Source organism: Balaenoptera acutorostrata, chromosome 17 (genome assembly GCF_949987535.1).
Source record: "Balaenoptera acutorostrata chromosome 17, mBalAcu1.1, whole genome shotgun sequence".
NCBI lineage: Eukaryota > Metazoa > Chordata > Mammalia > Artiodactyla > Balaenopteridae > Balaenoptera > Balaenoptera acutorostrata.
In genome coordinates, this window is record NC_080080.1 from 82,260,936 (window position 1) to 82,275,675 (window position 14,740).

At 49.1% G+C, this 14,740-nt stretch overlaps 1 protein-coding gene across 3 annotated transcripts; it reads left to right on the top strand.

Annotated features, from left to right (window-relative positions):
- The first annotated feature begins 1,867 nt into the window (after positions 1–1,867).
- Positions 1,868–11,539, top strand: CLXN (calaxin). 3 transcript variants are annotated; one of them, XM_007168622.2, is made up of 6 exons: positions 1,868–2,008; positions 6,049–6,207; positions 6,937–7,041; positions 7,706–7,857; positions 8,127–8,231; positions 11,048–11,539. In XM_007168622.2, the coding sequence occupies exons 1-6, from the start codon at positions 1,951–1,953 to the stop codon at positions 11,105–11,107; spliced, it is 639 nt and encodes a 212-aa protein (XP_007168684.1). In that variant the 5' UTR covers positions 1,868–1,950; the 3' UTR covers positions 11,108–11,539. The 3 variants fall into 3 exon arrangements, with proteins under 3 accessions (XP_007168684.1, XP_057388149.1, XP_057388150.1); XM_057532166.1 differs by lacking the exon at positions 11,048–11,539 and having other exon boundaries at positions 8,127–8,675; XM_057532167.1 differs by lacking the exons at positions 1,868–2,008; positions 11,048–11,539 and adding an exon at positions 2,634–2,730 and having other exon boundaries at positions 8,127–8,675.
- The last annotated feature ends 3,201 nt before the right edge of the window (positions 11,540–14,740 follow it).

Genomic DNA, 14,740 nt, shown 5'->3' on the forward strand with positions numbered 1-14,740 from the left:
GCCACTTCCACAGCGCTCTCAGAGACACGAGAGAGATGCTATGGTGAATTTGTAAAGTTTTGGCTAAAAGAGTAACATAGAAGAAAGACCTGGGGGAAGGGGAGCTGGGAGTAGGACGCGTCACCAAGGTTTCTCGGCAGGTGCAGGATCTCTGCTGCTAGAACAGATCTGACTCCTAATCAGCCTTCTGTGGCACTGCCCTTCCATTAGCTTTTCCCCTTTAAGGGAACACAGATGGCGGGGCCCAGGCCTGAAGCTTATGAAGGAAGAACGGATTTGCTCCCCAAAGGTGCTCGAGAAGCTTCCAGCGCATGAGGTCTGCCCAGACACCTGAGCTCGCCCAGTGAGGTGCTCCCACCCGTGGAGGCTGCCCCCCAGACACGCCAGCAGGGAGTCAGTTCAGCACACCTGGTAGGGACGGGAGCGGCCCGTGGCTCCTCGTCCTAACCCCTGACAGCCACGCTTTTGGCTGCTTGTCTTTATAACAAGCACCCCAACAATCGCTCTGGACTAAATATTTGCCACAGCTCTGGCATCTGACAAATCACTAAGGTGTCGCAGTGCGTGTATCAGAATACATCCATCCCCATTTGTTCCCTGCGGTCCTAGTAGAAACGCTGCACCTGCCGGACAAGGGCACGAACAGGAATACCACTTAACCGTTAACTGTTGCAATCTCACAATCACTATCACTTCATATTAGTTAATCGTTCTCAGGGAATTTGCTTCAGCATAATACAGTGCCTGCCTGCCTTCCCCAAGCATCCTCGACCCTGGATTCAAACAGCACCCCAGTCCTCCATCCAACCAACAAATGAAACAAGGAAAGAGAATCAGAGACCTCATGTGGGGTTGTGACATACGGTTGGCAGAATTTTTCTGCTTTCAGTTTAACAATGACAGTACACACACTATAGAATAATTTGTATTCAAAAGCATTTTGCCTTCTGAAGCGAAACAAGTGACATGTTGGAGAATATTGTAGGTTTTTTGCTCCTGGCTGAGCTAACCCATGTTATCGCTGTCTTAATTCAAAGAGGGTGTTTCATCTGTGTTAAGAGCAGAAAGTCCTCTCATGGTAAAGATGTAAGGACTCGCTTTTGTTTGCAGTCAAAGAACCTGTCTTTCAAATAAGTAGAAGATCCACTTTACTGGGATATTTTCCAGAAAAGCAAGGTCAGGCTGTACCCCAGAGCTAGTGTCAGCTGTCAGCTCGTCTTTATGTGGGAGGTTGCCTCTTTAACCAGCTTAAAAGTTGCCAGGGGCCCTCCCCAGCCTCCACGGACAGCCTCCGGCCCCACCTCAAGAATGAATGGGGGGCGGGGAACTAGTCCAAGCGCCTCTTGCTCTCAGTAACATCACCAAAAACTTGAAGATATCCTGTGGCAGACTCCCTCCTGGCAAAAGGACTGGCAACCTGAGAGCGAGCCCCTCACCCTCCCGCACCTGTAAAGCCGTCGTCTGGACCACACGTGCTCATTCCTGCAACCCCCGGGTTCCCAGACCTCCCTAAGGACTTGAAGCCTCCCTGGTGTCGCGCTCACCACCCAAGACATCCCCACAGAATTCAGCCCTGAGGACTCACAGTGCATCTCATTAAAGGGGCTGTGAACTCGAGCCAGCCACACCTGGAGGGTCACCCGCCGACGTCACAGTCGGAACGCGGTCCCAGCGCGCCTGGCCGGCCCTCCCAGGGAGACAGTGCCGGCCCGGGAGCCAATCAGCTGCCACCCAGGCGTTGCCATGGCCACGTCGCCGGTTAGGACCACGCCCGCCCCAGCCCGGCAGCCAATCGGCGACCGCCAAGCCGTTGCCATGGCCACGGCGCGTGTTAGGACCACGCACGCGCACAGGGGAGACTCGCCGGCAGCCCCAGGCCCAGGGCTCGAGAGGGTCCCGGCAGCCGCCCCCCTGGACACGGGCCGCGGTCCGGTTCCCTGAGCCGCCGGCATGAACCGCAAGAAGCTGCAGAAGCTGACGGACTCCTTAACTAAAAATTGCAAGCATTGTAAGTAAGAATCAGGTGCGGGGTGTGCAGAGGCTCCTGGGCCAGGTCCTGTCCTGCCCGGTGCTGGTGTCCCGCCTGCAGAGTCCGAGCGCAGTCGGAGCCCTCTCCACGCCCGACCCTAAAGAGAAGTCTGGAAGGGAACACCAGCATCAGCCCCTTGGGACCGGCACCCCCGGCGCCCGTTATCTTACGGCGCATTTCCCGGTATCCAGGTATCTAGTGCTGTACCCGCACACATGCACATACTTGCTTCTCAGACCTTCTCTTAACTTACCCTTACGTTATAGAAACGTGATTTATATACCCTGGAGACACATGTGGATTTAGCTTCAGACACAGGTGGAAAACAAGCACTAAAAACCACCGAACTCAAGAAAAGTAGCCCAACCAACAGCTCTTCTTAGAGCAAATCAACTGGCAAGGTCCAAGTTTTGGAAATTACCAAGAGATCTATGAGGGAAAACGATTTTCAGTGGTTGAACATCCTTAGGACAGATACGGTGAAGTGGCACAGAAACCTGTATCTCAGAGCAAGGAAATGTGCCTGGAAACCAAGGAGCTCAACAGTGCTAAACACATGGTAAAGAATCTGTTCCCAACTCTAGACCCAACTTTCCTGCAAAGTAAAGGATTAGACTTGGCAAGTGGCAAGATGGACACCTATTGAAGACATCTGCTCCCATCTCACACATATTCTGAAAAGTGGTCCTAGAATTTCACAGGTAACCTTAGAATTATATTCGGACTGAAAAACAGGACTGTGCTTGGGCAAGGAAGCTATGGATATGGCTTAGATGAGGGAGATATCTGATAAGCAAGCTTAGAAGTTGAGTGCTGATTGCAAAACTACTGCCCCTTTGAAACAAATAGAAGCCATAATCCCAAGACTACTCCCACTGTGCAAAGAGAGAACAAACATGTTTTGATGTAGTTCTAGCGATTATGGGATCTAGTGCCTTCTAATCATACTTAGTATCTTATATACTGAGTGGTAGGAAATCCTGTCAGGATGGTGCTGGAAATAAAGGTTAGGCTGTGTATAAGCATCTTAAACGTCTAAAAAAAGTCTTCCTATAATTTAAGATATTATTATGGTTATTCTAATCTGATGAGAGTTTTGTCCTGTTGTTTTTCTTAAAATACTTTCATTTCTGGGAAAAGGCCAGATCTTAAACATCTAGTAAACATTTTAAATAAACAATGCAATAACTACTATACACAACAAACACTAAATTTGATTTAGTTCCTGTTCAAGTGAGTTTGCAATGTATTGCAGATATTCTGTGAACATATTAAAAGATAAGTGAGGGCTTCCCTTGTGGCTCAGTGGTTAAGAATCCACCTGCCAATGCAGGCGACACTGGTTCGAGCCCTGGTCCGGGAAGATCCCACATGCTGAGCAACTAAACCCGTGCGCCACAACTACTGAGCCTGCACTCTAGAGCCCACGAGCCACAACTACTGAGCCCTTGCGCCACGACTACTGAAGCCCACGCATCTAGAGCCCGTGCACCTAGAGCCCGCGCACCTAGAGCCCGTGCTCCACAACAAGAGAAGCCACTGCAATGAGAAGCCCGTGCACCGCAACGAAGAGTAGCCCCTGCTTGCCGCAACTAGAGAAAGCCTGCACGCAACAACGAAGACCCAACGCAGCCAAAAATAAAATAAATTTATAAAAGAAAAAGATAAGTGAAAACACGGCAAGAAAACCAGTCAACTCTTTTGATTTTTGTCCTTACATAAAATTTTTAAAATGAGCCTTAAGAACCTTGATGATTACTAGTTAAATTCTATAGAAATAGTGACTAATCATGGGCATTATAATAATTTTGAGTTTCTTTAAACAGAGGACCTTTCTTCTAAAGTCAGATTTCCTTTTAGTTGCCAGGTGATAATCCCACCAAGATGAAATGGATAGATTTTGTAGAATCAAAGAAGAAAGTATCTTAAATGGTGGTCTAGTTAATCCACCATTCTGCAGATCTGATCTGCACGGCAGACTTACACCAATCCAAAAAGATGAAAATCCATTCTCAAATTTCCTTAATTTCATTTAGTATTGTATTCATTTTTTTCAATATTTATTTATTTATTTGGCTGCGCTGGGTCTTAGTTGCGGCACGTGGATCTTTTAGTTGCGGCATGATATAAGAAACATTTCAGCAAGAGAATTTTTCCTATGGAAAAATTACCCATCTTGGATATTTTGGGGAATAAATTAAGCTAATACTCTTTCATTTTTGTTTTGGCCGAGATGGAAAAATGGCTAATCAACATCCCCTCAGCTAGCATTTCATATATGTGATCAGACTGCATCATTCTTCATGCAAGTTTTTCTTCCCCAACTATTAACATCACTTTTTATTTTTAGAGTTTTTTATTGTGGTTAAATATACATAACATAAAATTTACCATTTTAATTATTTTAAGTGTACCGCTCAGTGGCACTAAGTACGTTCACATTGTTGTGCAGCTGTCACCACCATCCATCTCCAGAACTTTCTCATCTTTCCAGCTGAAACTCTGTCCGCATTAAACTGTTGCTCCCCACTTCCCCCTCCCCCAGCCCCTGGCACCCACCGTCTACTTTTTGTCTCTATGAATTTCACCACTCTGGGTCCATGATATAATATTTGTCCTTTTTCATCTGGCTTGTTTCACTCAGCATGACGTAGTCAAGAGTCAGGCAAGTTGTAGCATGAGTCACAATTTCCTCCCTTTTTAAAGCTGAATCAGAGTCCATTATATGGATGGACCACATCTTATTCATCCACTCATCCACCCATGGACACCTGGATTGCTCCCACCTTCTGGCTATTGTGACTACTGCTGCTATGAATAATGGTGTACAAGTTTCAGAGTCCCTGCTTTCAATCCTTTGGGGCAAATACCCAGAAGTGGAATCACTGGATTATGTAGTATTTCTATGTGTAATTTTTTTTGAAGAAGTGACATACCATTCATACCGTTTTCTGTGGCAACTAAAGGCTCTTTTTAAAATTATAACCATTACATTATTTTCTACTATTTATTAATTTATTTACTAAATCATTTGTTTTCCAAAGTTTTCAATGTTCCTCTTAAATTGTGGCACCCCAAACTGGAAATCGCCCTCAAGCCTATCCTGGCCTGCAAGATGAGGTGGGATTTATCCATTTCTTTGGGCTGTTTTCCTTTACATGCACACAGCTTCCGTCCTTGTTTTTAAAAATACTCAACCTTAATTTTGGCTTGTTTTGAAATAAAATCTTCCCCATCTTCCACCTTTACCTCATATTTAAACTCACCTTTATGTTCTTAACGCCAGACACTAATCCTTCCACCTACACACCTCGGAAAGCAATGGGGGCACGATTAGCTCAGCGTCTACAGCACCGCCCTCTACGCAGTCGTGTGTGTGCAAGCGTGCATGTGTGTGCACACCCTTTAGACAAAAAAGGCCTTCCTCCAAGGTGCTGCTGCATGGCTGCCTGTTAATTTCCATCCCTCACAGCAAGAGCCTTACTGGGTGCTAGAATATGCTTAAATCCTTCTTTATTGGAAAATAGGTGACTCTGATTTCCAAATTCTGGCTCACGGCTTCACGTAAGCTAGTGTGAGATGAAAGTTGTTGCCTGGTTTGGGGGAGGCTGGTATCTGTTTCCAGGGAAAAGTTAAACTGTAAATCTCACTAATGCCTATAATCAAAATGCTGGGGGAAAGTTACCATTTTTAACATCACCATGGTTACTTAGAATCAGACCCCACAATCCGCATTCAGGTGACCTGGCTAACATTATCGTCCTTTTTCTAAATGTGACTGCACTTACATCTGTTGGGAGGGAGGACTGCTGCCCTTCCTTTAGTGGGAACTTCCGGGTAGTGACCATCCTCTGTTAACTTGAGGGTCATGAATCTCAAAACAGGATCGTCTCCTGTTGACAGCTGCCCATTGATGATTCCAGTGTCGTTCGTCTACAAAACTCATTTGTGCAAAGTTTAAGTTGGACATTAAAGATTAAAAGGCGTTTTTGTTATATCTCAATTTCATTCTTTCACAGTTAATAAATTTGAAGTGAAATGCCTCATCAATCTTTTCTATAACTTGGTGGGTGATGTGACAGAGCGGCAGGGTGTGGTCGTCGGGCTGGATCGGAACGCCTTTCGGAACATCCTGCACATGACATTTGGGATGACGGACGACATGATCATGGACAGAGGTGAGCGGACGTCAGTGTCCAGACGGGCCAAATCCAGCCATAACTGGGAAAAACAGTTTGGAGTTTGGACAAACTCTGGGTGGGAAGCTTCATGTTCTGTGTTCCCAAATCCATTTGAACATAAAAATTTAATTTTTATATTCATAGGGAAGCATGGTAGGGAAGAAGATAGCGACCACTCTTTTTGTGTATTTGGGAAGAGGACAGAGTCAACTTGAATAACTAGGTTTACTTTCTTTACATTAGAAAACCAAAACTATTTATATTTCTACTTAGTAAATAGAACAATAAATAATAGTTTTAAAAAGACATTTAAATTTCCTTACATCATCGAGAGTATTCCAATAAAAATTAAGATATAATCTTATCTATCATGTAATAGCAGTACTTTTCTTGGGTAACAAAATATAAAATTATATGTTTTATGTTAATATATCAACAAATTTAATGTACCAATATGTGTATATGTTCATTGTTGATTCATGTATTTAGATATTCAGAATTTACTTGTTCTCACAAAGTATGAAGGGAAAATGTGAAAGCTTAGGTAAAAGAGTTTTCCAATGTTATGACATCTTAGTTTCCTCCTTTAACAAATGAGAACATGGGACCATATGGTCGTGAGGTTTTGCCTAAATTTCAGAAGTGAGTAGTGCCCGTGCAGGTCCATCACTGAGAACAGAAACGCAGCACAAGTGTCATATTTTACTTCTCTCTCTTTTTTTTTAGTATTCCGAGGGTTTGACAAAGACAATGATGGTTACATAACTGTATCAGAGTGGGTTTATGGATTATCAGTATTTCTTCGAGGAACTCTGGAAGAAAAAATGAAATGTAAGACTTCATCTTATCCTATTGGTTTGTACTTTATGATAAGTACATCTAAAGAATGTAAATCAATGTCCTCCAGCCCAGCCAGTGGGGTGGGTTTGTCTGTTGTTTGCTTGGTGTGAATTCCCATCAGCCTCTTTTATGGAGCAAATTCAGGTCAATAATAAGGGTTGAAAAAAATTAATAAAAAGGCAAATCAAGAAATTCCGAGGCGGAATCCATGCCAAGCAAGACCGCACAGGCGTGTAACGCACATGCTGACCATGTACGCATGCGTTTAGGTATGAAGGTATTAAGTGTTTTACATATTTTGTTACTCGAATTGTCATCGTAAAACATCGATTCAAGTTTCTGATTCTTAGTTAATTCCTAATTCATCACAGTGAACTCTGTTGAAGAGGCACGTTTCAGTCCGTTTTCCAAGGTTTTCACTGTGAGAACGTTAAGTTGTTGTTCCTTGGTCTGCTCTTTGCAGCTAAGCGTAGGAAACTTTCTAAGGGTTGTTGAGTATATTCAGGAAGCGGACATCAGGCATTTATTAGGGGAATTGATTGCACTGAGGCCCGAGACTTGATGAAAGCACCACTGGAGCCCTGGGCCTTGAACACCATCAGAGCCAAGGCTGCCTTCCTGGCCGCAGCACATTCGTACTGGTTCTTTCTTGAAGATTGCTTTGCCGTGTTTGACTTGAATGGCGATGGCTTCATCTCGAAGGAAGAGATGTTCCACATGCTGAAGAATAGCCTCCTGAAGCAGCCGTCCGAGGAGGACCCCGACGAAGGCATCAAAGACTTGGTGGAAATAACCCTGAGGAAAATGGTACGATGGGTAATTTAGAGTTTCCTCGTGAAATCCGCAGATACGGGGTAGAAATAAGAATCCAAATTAGAGTAACTCTCAGTCTCCTGCCTGGTGAAAGACAGCACTCGGACTATGCTCTTTTATCATAATATGACAGTTTCTTTCCATGTCAGTACTTAGCCTCATACTTTTCTGACGTCTTCTTTGTGAACACTGGGCCATGAGAAGACAGTGTGTGTTTGTGATGTGTTTTCCATGTTAACTGCGGTGTGGCCGGTCGCCCCCAGGACCACGACCACGACGGGAAGCTGTCCTTCGCAGACTATGAACGAGCTGTGCGGGAGGAGACTCTCCTGCTGGAAGCGTTTGGACCGTGTCTTCCTGACCCGAAGGTAACGGCACTCCGTGCGCAGGGCAGGGACCAACATGTCATGCAGGAGCTACAGCCCAGGACTTCTTGGTCTGGCAAGTGGTCAGATGACTCACGTTCGCCCACAGAGAACAGCTGCTAAAAAGAGAAAGGCCACCGAGGAAAAGGGGCTGGTTCATGTCATTGTACTAGTGTAGCCCGATGCGACTTTCTCATTCACTGACTTGTTTTTTCCTGTAAGAAACGATTCTTGAAGCGTAATGTGGGCCAGAAACCCAGATGAAAAGCTCCAGGGCTGCGCTCAAGAGCAGGGAAAAGCCAACGGGAAACTAATCACACAACAGTGTGATAAGCGTTATTATAACACTAGTCAGTGCCTGGAGCAGTGCCCCATCTCTGCCAGCGTGCCAAAAGCGCTGTGCCCTTGTGGTTTCACACCATCCCCTGACAACCTTATGAAGTAGGCAGTATTACTGTCGTCATTTTACAAATGAGGAAACCGAGGCCCAGAGGGTTTAGGCAACTTGTCCGAGTTCACCGGGGCCCTGGTGCTGGAGCTCAGGGGGGTTATGTGTAGTCAAGAAGGAGCATGGAAACTGGCTGCAGGGAGATGGGGGGATGGCTGGAGGGACAAGGAAGTGTCCCCGGGTCTTTGCGGACACAGTGGTCAGCCAGATGCCCAAGGGGGAGAAGGGCCCAAGCAGAGAGAATGACATGCATGAGAGAGGGAAGGGGGGATATGAAGGAACCTGTATTAGAAGAGCCTCTGGGGTCATGAGACTGATGATGAGGCTGGAAGACACAGAGGGCCAAGTCCATGGAGCTCGGAGCTGGATTTTGTCTTGAAGATCATGAGGATTTGTTGGAAGATTTTAGGCAGATGGAGTGATGTGATATATAAATATTACCCTATACCCACCCACCCCAATCTCTAGTCTGTATCTCCAGCTGCCTTCTTAACATACGGAGTAGATGATCTCAATAAACTCTTGATTTTCCCCCAAACTTGCCCCTCCCCCAGTCCTCCCTAGCTCAATAAATGACACCCCCATGCACTCAAGTGTTCAGTCAAAACCCTAGGAGTCATCCTTAACCTCTCTGTTGTAACACTTCTCGCTACTCTTTCAAAATAAACCCTTGAATATAATCTCTTCTCCCACGTCTGTTGGCCACCAGCCTCCATCAAGCCGCTGTCATCGGTCACCCAGCCCAGGTCATGCTTCCACTGCTGTCCCCCTACTGACCGTCCTCCACAATATCCAGCATATTTAAAAACACAAAGGCTCTCATGCCCCTCTTTTGCTCGAGCCACTCCCCAGTGGGCTCTGAAGCTGCACAAGGCCCCTTTCTCTCTTTCCAGCCACGTCTCCTGCTGTGTCCCGTCCTCTCTTCCCCTGGAGCCGCCCCAGCCACCTGCCCTGCCTCCCTGGTGCCCTTGTGCTCACTGTGACCTCTGTCCAGAACGTTTCCCCCAGACCTCGCCTCGTTCAGTCTCTGCTCAGATGCTGTTGATCATCTTGACTTCTCCTCCCCTCCATCCCTGACCCTGCTTCCTTTTCTTCATAGTTCTTATCATCACACAGTATATATTTACTCACTTATTGTCTGTCTCGACATGTAGATGTAAGGTCCCTAAGGCAGGAACTTGGCGGTTTTTCACCATATTTCCTCACATGTAGTGTGTAGCACATGGTGGGTCCCTAGTAAATGTTGAGTGGATGGATGGATGGATGGATGGATGGACGGGTGGATGGATGGATGGGTGGGTAGATGGATGTGTGGGTGGGTGCATGGGTAGATGGGTGGACGGGTGGACGGGTGGACGGGTGGGTGGATGGGTGGGTGGGTGGATGGATGGACGGGTGGACAGGTGGATGGATGGACGGGTGGATGGATGGATGTGTGGGTGGATGGATGTGTGGGTGGGTGCATGGGTAGATGGGTGGACGGGTGGTTGGATGGGTGGGTGGATGGATGGACGGGTGGACGGATGGACAGATGGATGGACGGACGGGTGGACGGATGGACAGATGGATGGATGGGTGGATAGATCTCAGAAGTGCCTGATGGAGAGTCCTGGATCTATGTCCTTCCATCTCCTCAGAAACGCCATCATTTACCTTCATCTTTACCCTACATCTTCAACCTCCTTCCTCACTACTAAAACCTTTCCATCAGAATTTAAACAGACCTAAACCTGTCACATCTGACAAACAAAAGGGAAGGGAGGGAGGGAAGAAAAGGAGAGAACTTCCCCTAATTCCACAGCTGCTTCTATTTCCTGTCCAAGGCTTGTTTTGTCACAGCCAAGCGTCTTGGAAGAATTGTCCATATTTATGAGCTACACGACCAATGCTTCTTCCCGGCCCCTCTTGAAACCGCTCTTGCCAAGGTCACCCCCGCCTTGTTGAGAAAGCCGAGGCGGTAGGCCCTTGGGTTCGTGTCTTGCTCGAGCTCATCCCTCCCCCACCCCCAGCTCTCCGTCCAGAGCCTCCTGCTCCGGGACACATCTCCCTCGCCGCGCTGAGCCCCCTGGGCCCCCGATGCGTTCGCACCCACTGCAGTGAGCTGAGCTCCCGGCTTCTGGCCGAGAGCCTAAGCTCATGGCGGGGGCTCCTGGGAGCCAGGCCATGGGGTCTCGCCCACCCTGTGGGCCCAGAAGCAGCGCTGGGCTGGGGCAGAGTCCGCGCCTGCGGGTGAACATGCAGCCCCTCCCAGGCCCCCGACCCCACTCCTCCTCGGTCACTGCCTGTCTCTTCGGACGTTAGGAGGCCTAATGAACATTTTTTGTTTATTTTTTTGAAAGTCTGTACTAATTTGAGCACTTTCATTTTACAGAGCCAAAAAGAATTTGAAGCCCAAGTATTCAAAGATCCAAATGAATTCAATGAGGTGTGAATTCCTAAATGTCTTGTTGTCTCAAGTGAGTAGAAAAGGAGGCTCATCCGTGTTGTGTATTTTTCCTGCTTAGCTCAGAAGGTGACGGTGAATTGCGTGTTTGGTGAGCGGGGTCACGGCTGACTAACGTATATCATTCAACTTTGGCGTAAGATGCCAGTAACATAGACGAAGACAAGGAGTTCCTTATTAGCTGTGGCTGGGTTTGGCCAGACGAGTGAACACTGCAGAGACAGGTTATCACCCAGACTGTCTGTTGACACACAACTGTCATAAAATGTTTGTATGAATGAAATGAATAGAGAGAGAGACTGTATCGTCATGAGTTATTTTCTTCACGTCAGAAAGATGCTGGGCACACGTTTAAAAATCACTGAAACTCTTGCGTCTCCCTCCCACCCTCCCAATCCCACAGGGATATATGTATATGTATAGCTGATTCACTTTGTTATAAAGCAGAAACTAACACACCATTGTAAAGCAGTTATACTCCAATAAAGATGTTAAAAAAAAAAAAATCACTGAAACTACTGAATTTCCTTTGGAGCAGTAAATAATCAAGATGGCATCCAGAGCACGATGATTCCTGCATTTAGCATTGAAACGCCTTTCTGCTGGGCCCTGAGGGAGATTCAGAGGCACGGAACCTGTTTTCATACGATCTGTGTTACTGTTTGAGGCGTCTGAGGGCACAGCCCGCTGCCCAGAGCGGCCCTGGGTAAACACCAGGGACGGACAGTACCACAAGACACCAGGAGGCGAACCCACCTGTGGGTGGGCAGAGGCAGGCAGTGCTCTTCCCTGGATCTGAGGGGTGAGGCCTGGGTGCAGCTCTCAGCTTCCCTCTGGAGTCAGCCGGATGCCTCCCGTGCCGGCGGATGTGGAGCTCCCTCTCTGTCTGGCTCCTCTGTGTCTCCACGTGGACCCCACTCTTGGTCCCCGTCCCCCGCCCTGCCCCTCAGTGCATTCCCCCCACACCTGGGACTCCCCTTGTGCAGCCCCTCGTCTGGGGTCACGTCACACTGTGCCCCCCGGCCAGGAAGCCCTGAAGACAGCCCTGCCTTCCCCCTGCCCCCCACTCTCCAGCAGGTGCCCCTGGGCATCAGGTGGCAGCTTGAGAAAGGGCTTATGAGGCTCTTTCCCTGCCGTTCGTATTTGGATGTTCCCACATTTTTGCTGTTACAAATAGTTCCCGAAATGAACTGTCCTTGTAGATAAACTTCTTCACATGCATCATCGCTTACTTACTTGGGGTAACTTTGTAGAAGTAGGAATGCTGGCTTACAGGCCTGCATCATTTTGAGATTGGCAGCACATGTGACCTCATACCCTCTGGGAAGGCCGGCTGGGCCAACGCGTGAGGACAGAACCCGTCCCTGTGCCGCACCGTCTTTTAACCTCTTTGCCAACGCGAGGGCCCTAACTGACCGTGATTTGAACTCATGATACAAAGAACTAATGTTATGCGTCTGTCCCTAAACGTCTTGTTGTAGGTTGGGTACAAATTGACTTCCACGTGGGTAACCCTGTTTTATTACTTGACTTTATTTAAAACTAAAAAAACCTTTAAAACAATTCTCCGTCATTGTGGTGGAACTGAAGAGGATGCCAGCGCCTGAGGGAGAAGCCAGAGCCTCCCCGGGTAGCTCAGTGCACGCCCTGCCTCCTGCCCCTCTTCAAGATCTGCCCCAGTCGCCTCCTGCTGCACCTTGCTCGAGAGTCCCGGCCTCGCTTCATGCCACCACTGTGGTGACTCAGAGGATTTCAGCACCAAGGAGTCACTCGACTCCAGGGCAGCTCATCCGAGTACCCGCGTCCCTCTGAGGACCCCTGTGTTCTCGTGCTCCGCGCCGGGCCCCGCTGCCATCCTCCGCCCAGGCTCAGCCCATCCTGCCCGCTTGGCACTGCGTCTGCCTCGGGGCGGCGGGGTCGGGCTGCGGGAAGTGGTCATAACCTGGAGAGTTGAACGCAGCCGTCCTCTCACTGGCTCCTCTAAGCGGGGCTTCCCTCCCCTCCCGCCCGCCCCCCGCGTCCTGGGAGGCCCCTCTGGGGGGCTGCGTGACCTCCACACAGCACAGAGAGATTCTGTTTGGGAAACAATCCTTTTTTTTTTCAACTACAGGATTTGAAAGCTATCACTGAAAACTGGTAGTCCTGCATTCTTAACCTGCAAATATCTTTGGGAACAAGATTGCACTTGTGAGAAGCCAAGCCTGCAATTGCCTGCATCATAAAATCATCCAAAACATTCACGAGTCCCACCTCGGGCTAAGCCGGGAAGGGGGGTGGTAACCCAGCCTAAGTCTAAGTCAGCCCCTGGCCTCGCCTGGTCCGCAGTGTCGATGAGGGCTCCGTGCCCTGCGACACCCCTGCCGTGCCCCCAGCGCCGGGCATCCCTGTGACAGCCCCTCCCCCCAGCCCAGCAAGAGTTATGTCACTCTGAATGAAAGGAGATTGTTCAAGGGAATTCCCACCGCATACGCTCAGAAACTGTAAAGACAGCCGTGTCTAGAGAAGGTTCCTCCTAGTCCCTCTTTCCTGATGTGCTTTCTCACCGCCCCCAACCCTCCCAGTTGTCAGGGTTCACATGGAGCTGCTATAAAAGATACATAACGGAATAGACTTGTCCCAGACTAGTGTTCATTACGACGCACTGACTGTGCAATCGCCTGGCAATGCCCAGAAAGGGCGGAAGTCACGTGTGTCCCCCACCTCAGGGACCACGCTCCATCCAGGTGGAGCGCAGGACCTCCGGAAGCGCCTCCAGTCTCGGTCACCACTGAAGGAGGAGGCGACCCTAAACACACCTGAGAGCCAGCCAGGAGGTGCCCAGTTCCCAGCAAGAGGAGGGGCGGCCGGGGTGCGGGCAGCCTGGGGACTCCACATCCCGTCCCCACAGGGGCGCACCGCTCAAGGTCCCCTCGTCCTAAGCGTGGCTTCCTGTGCCCTGTGCCGCCCACCGGATCCGCCAGGAGAACGCTCCTCCCCCGAGACCCGCGTCCCCTGTCTGTCTCCACTTCCTGCTGCCTGGCCGGACTCGGCACCCCTGCGGGAGAGGCTGTCCACCCAGAGGGCGTTGGACAAAATCGGGTGGCGTCCAGGTCATCCTGCCCTGGGCCTTGTGCACCCGTTTCCTGTCCCCACCCCCAGGTCTCGGTGTGGAGGAGGGCACGGTGGCTCAGAGCCCAGGGCGGCGAACAGGGACAGAGCAGGCAGAGGGATGGGCACGTCCTCTCTCCGGTGGCAGCAGGGGCCGAGCCACCGCCTCCTAGTGGGCGCGGTCAGCCTGGAGCTCAGGCCCGTCCAGAGACTAATGAAAACCATCTGGTCCTTAATCACCTTTAGAATACAACGGAGTCAGAAGAGGACTAAGACAGACCCTGTGAACTCAGTGACACATCATACAAAACCCCAATGGGCACTTTTGCTTGAGGTGTCACACTAAATGCTACGCGATCGCCCCACGCTTCCCACTCGGTCCTGGGGGCAACCAGGGGCATGACCTCCCATCTCATCCGAGATCCGCTGTCCCTCCAATGGAGGAAGTCAGGGTTTAGGGAAATCAAGAAACTTCCTCCACGCAGCAAAGCGGTACAGAGCCAGGCCACGCTCAGCCCTCGCCTGGTTCTAATG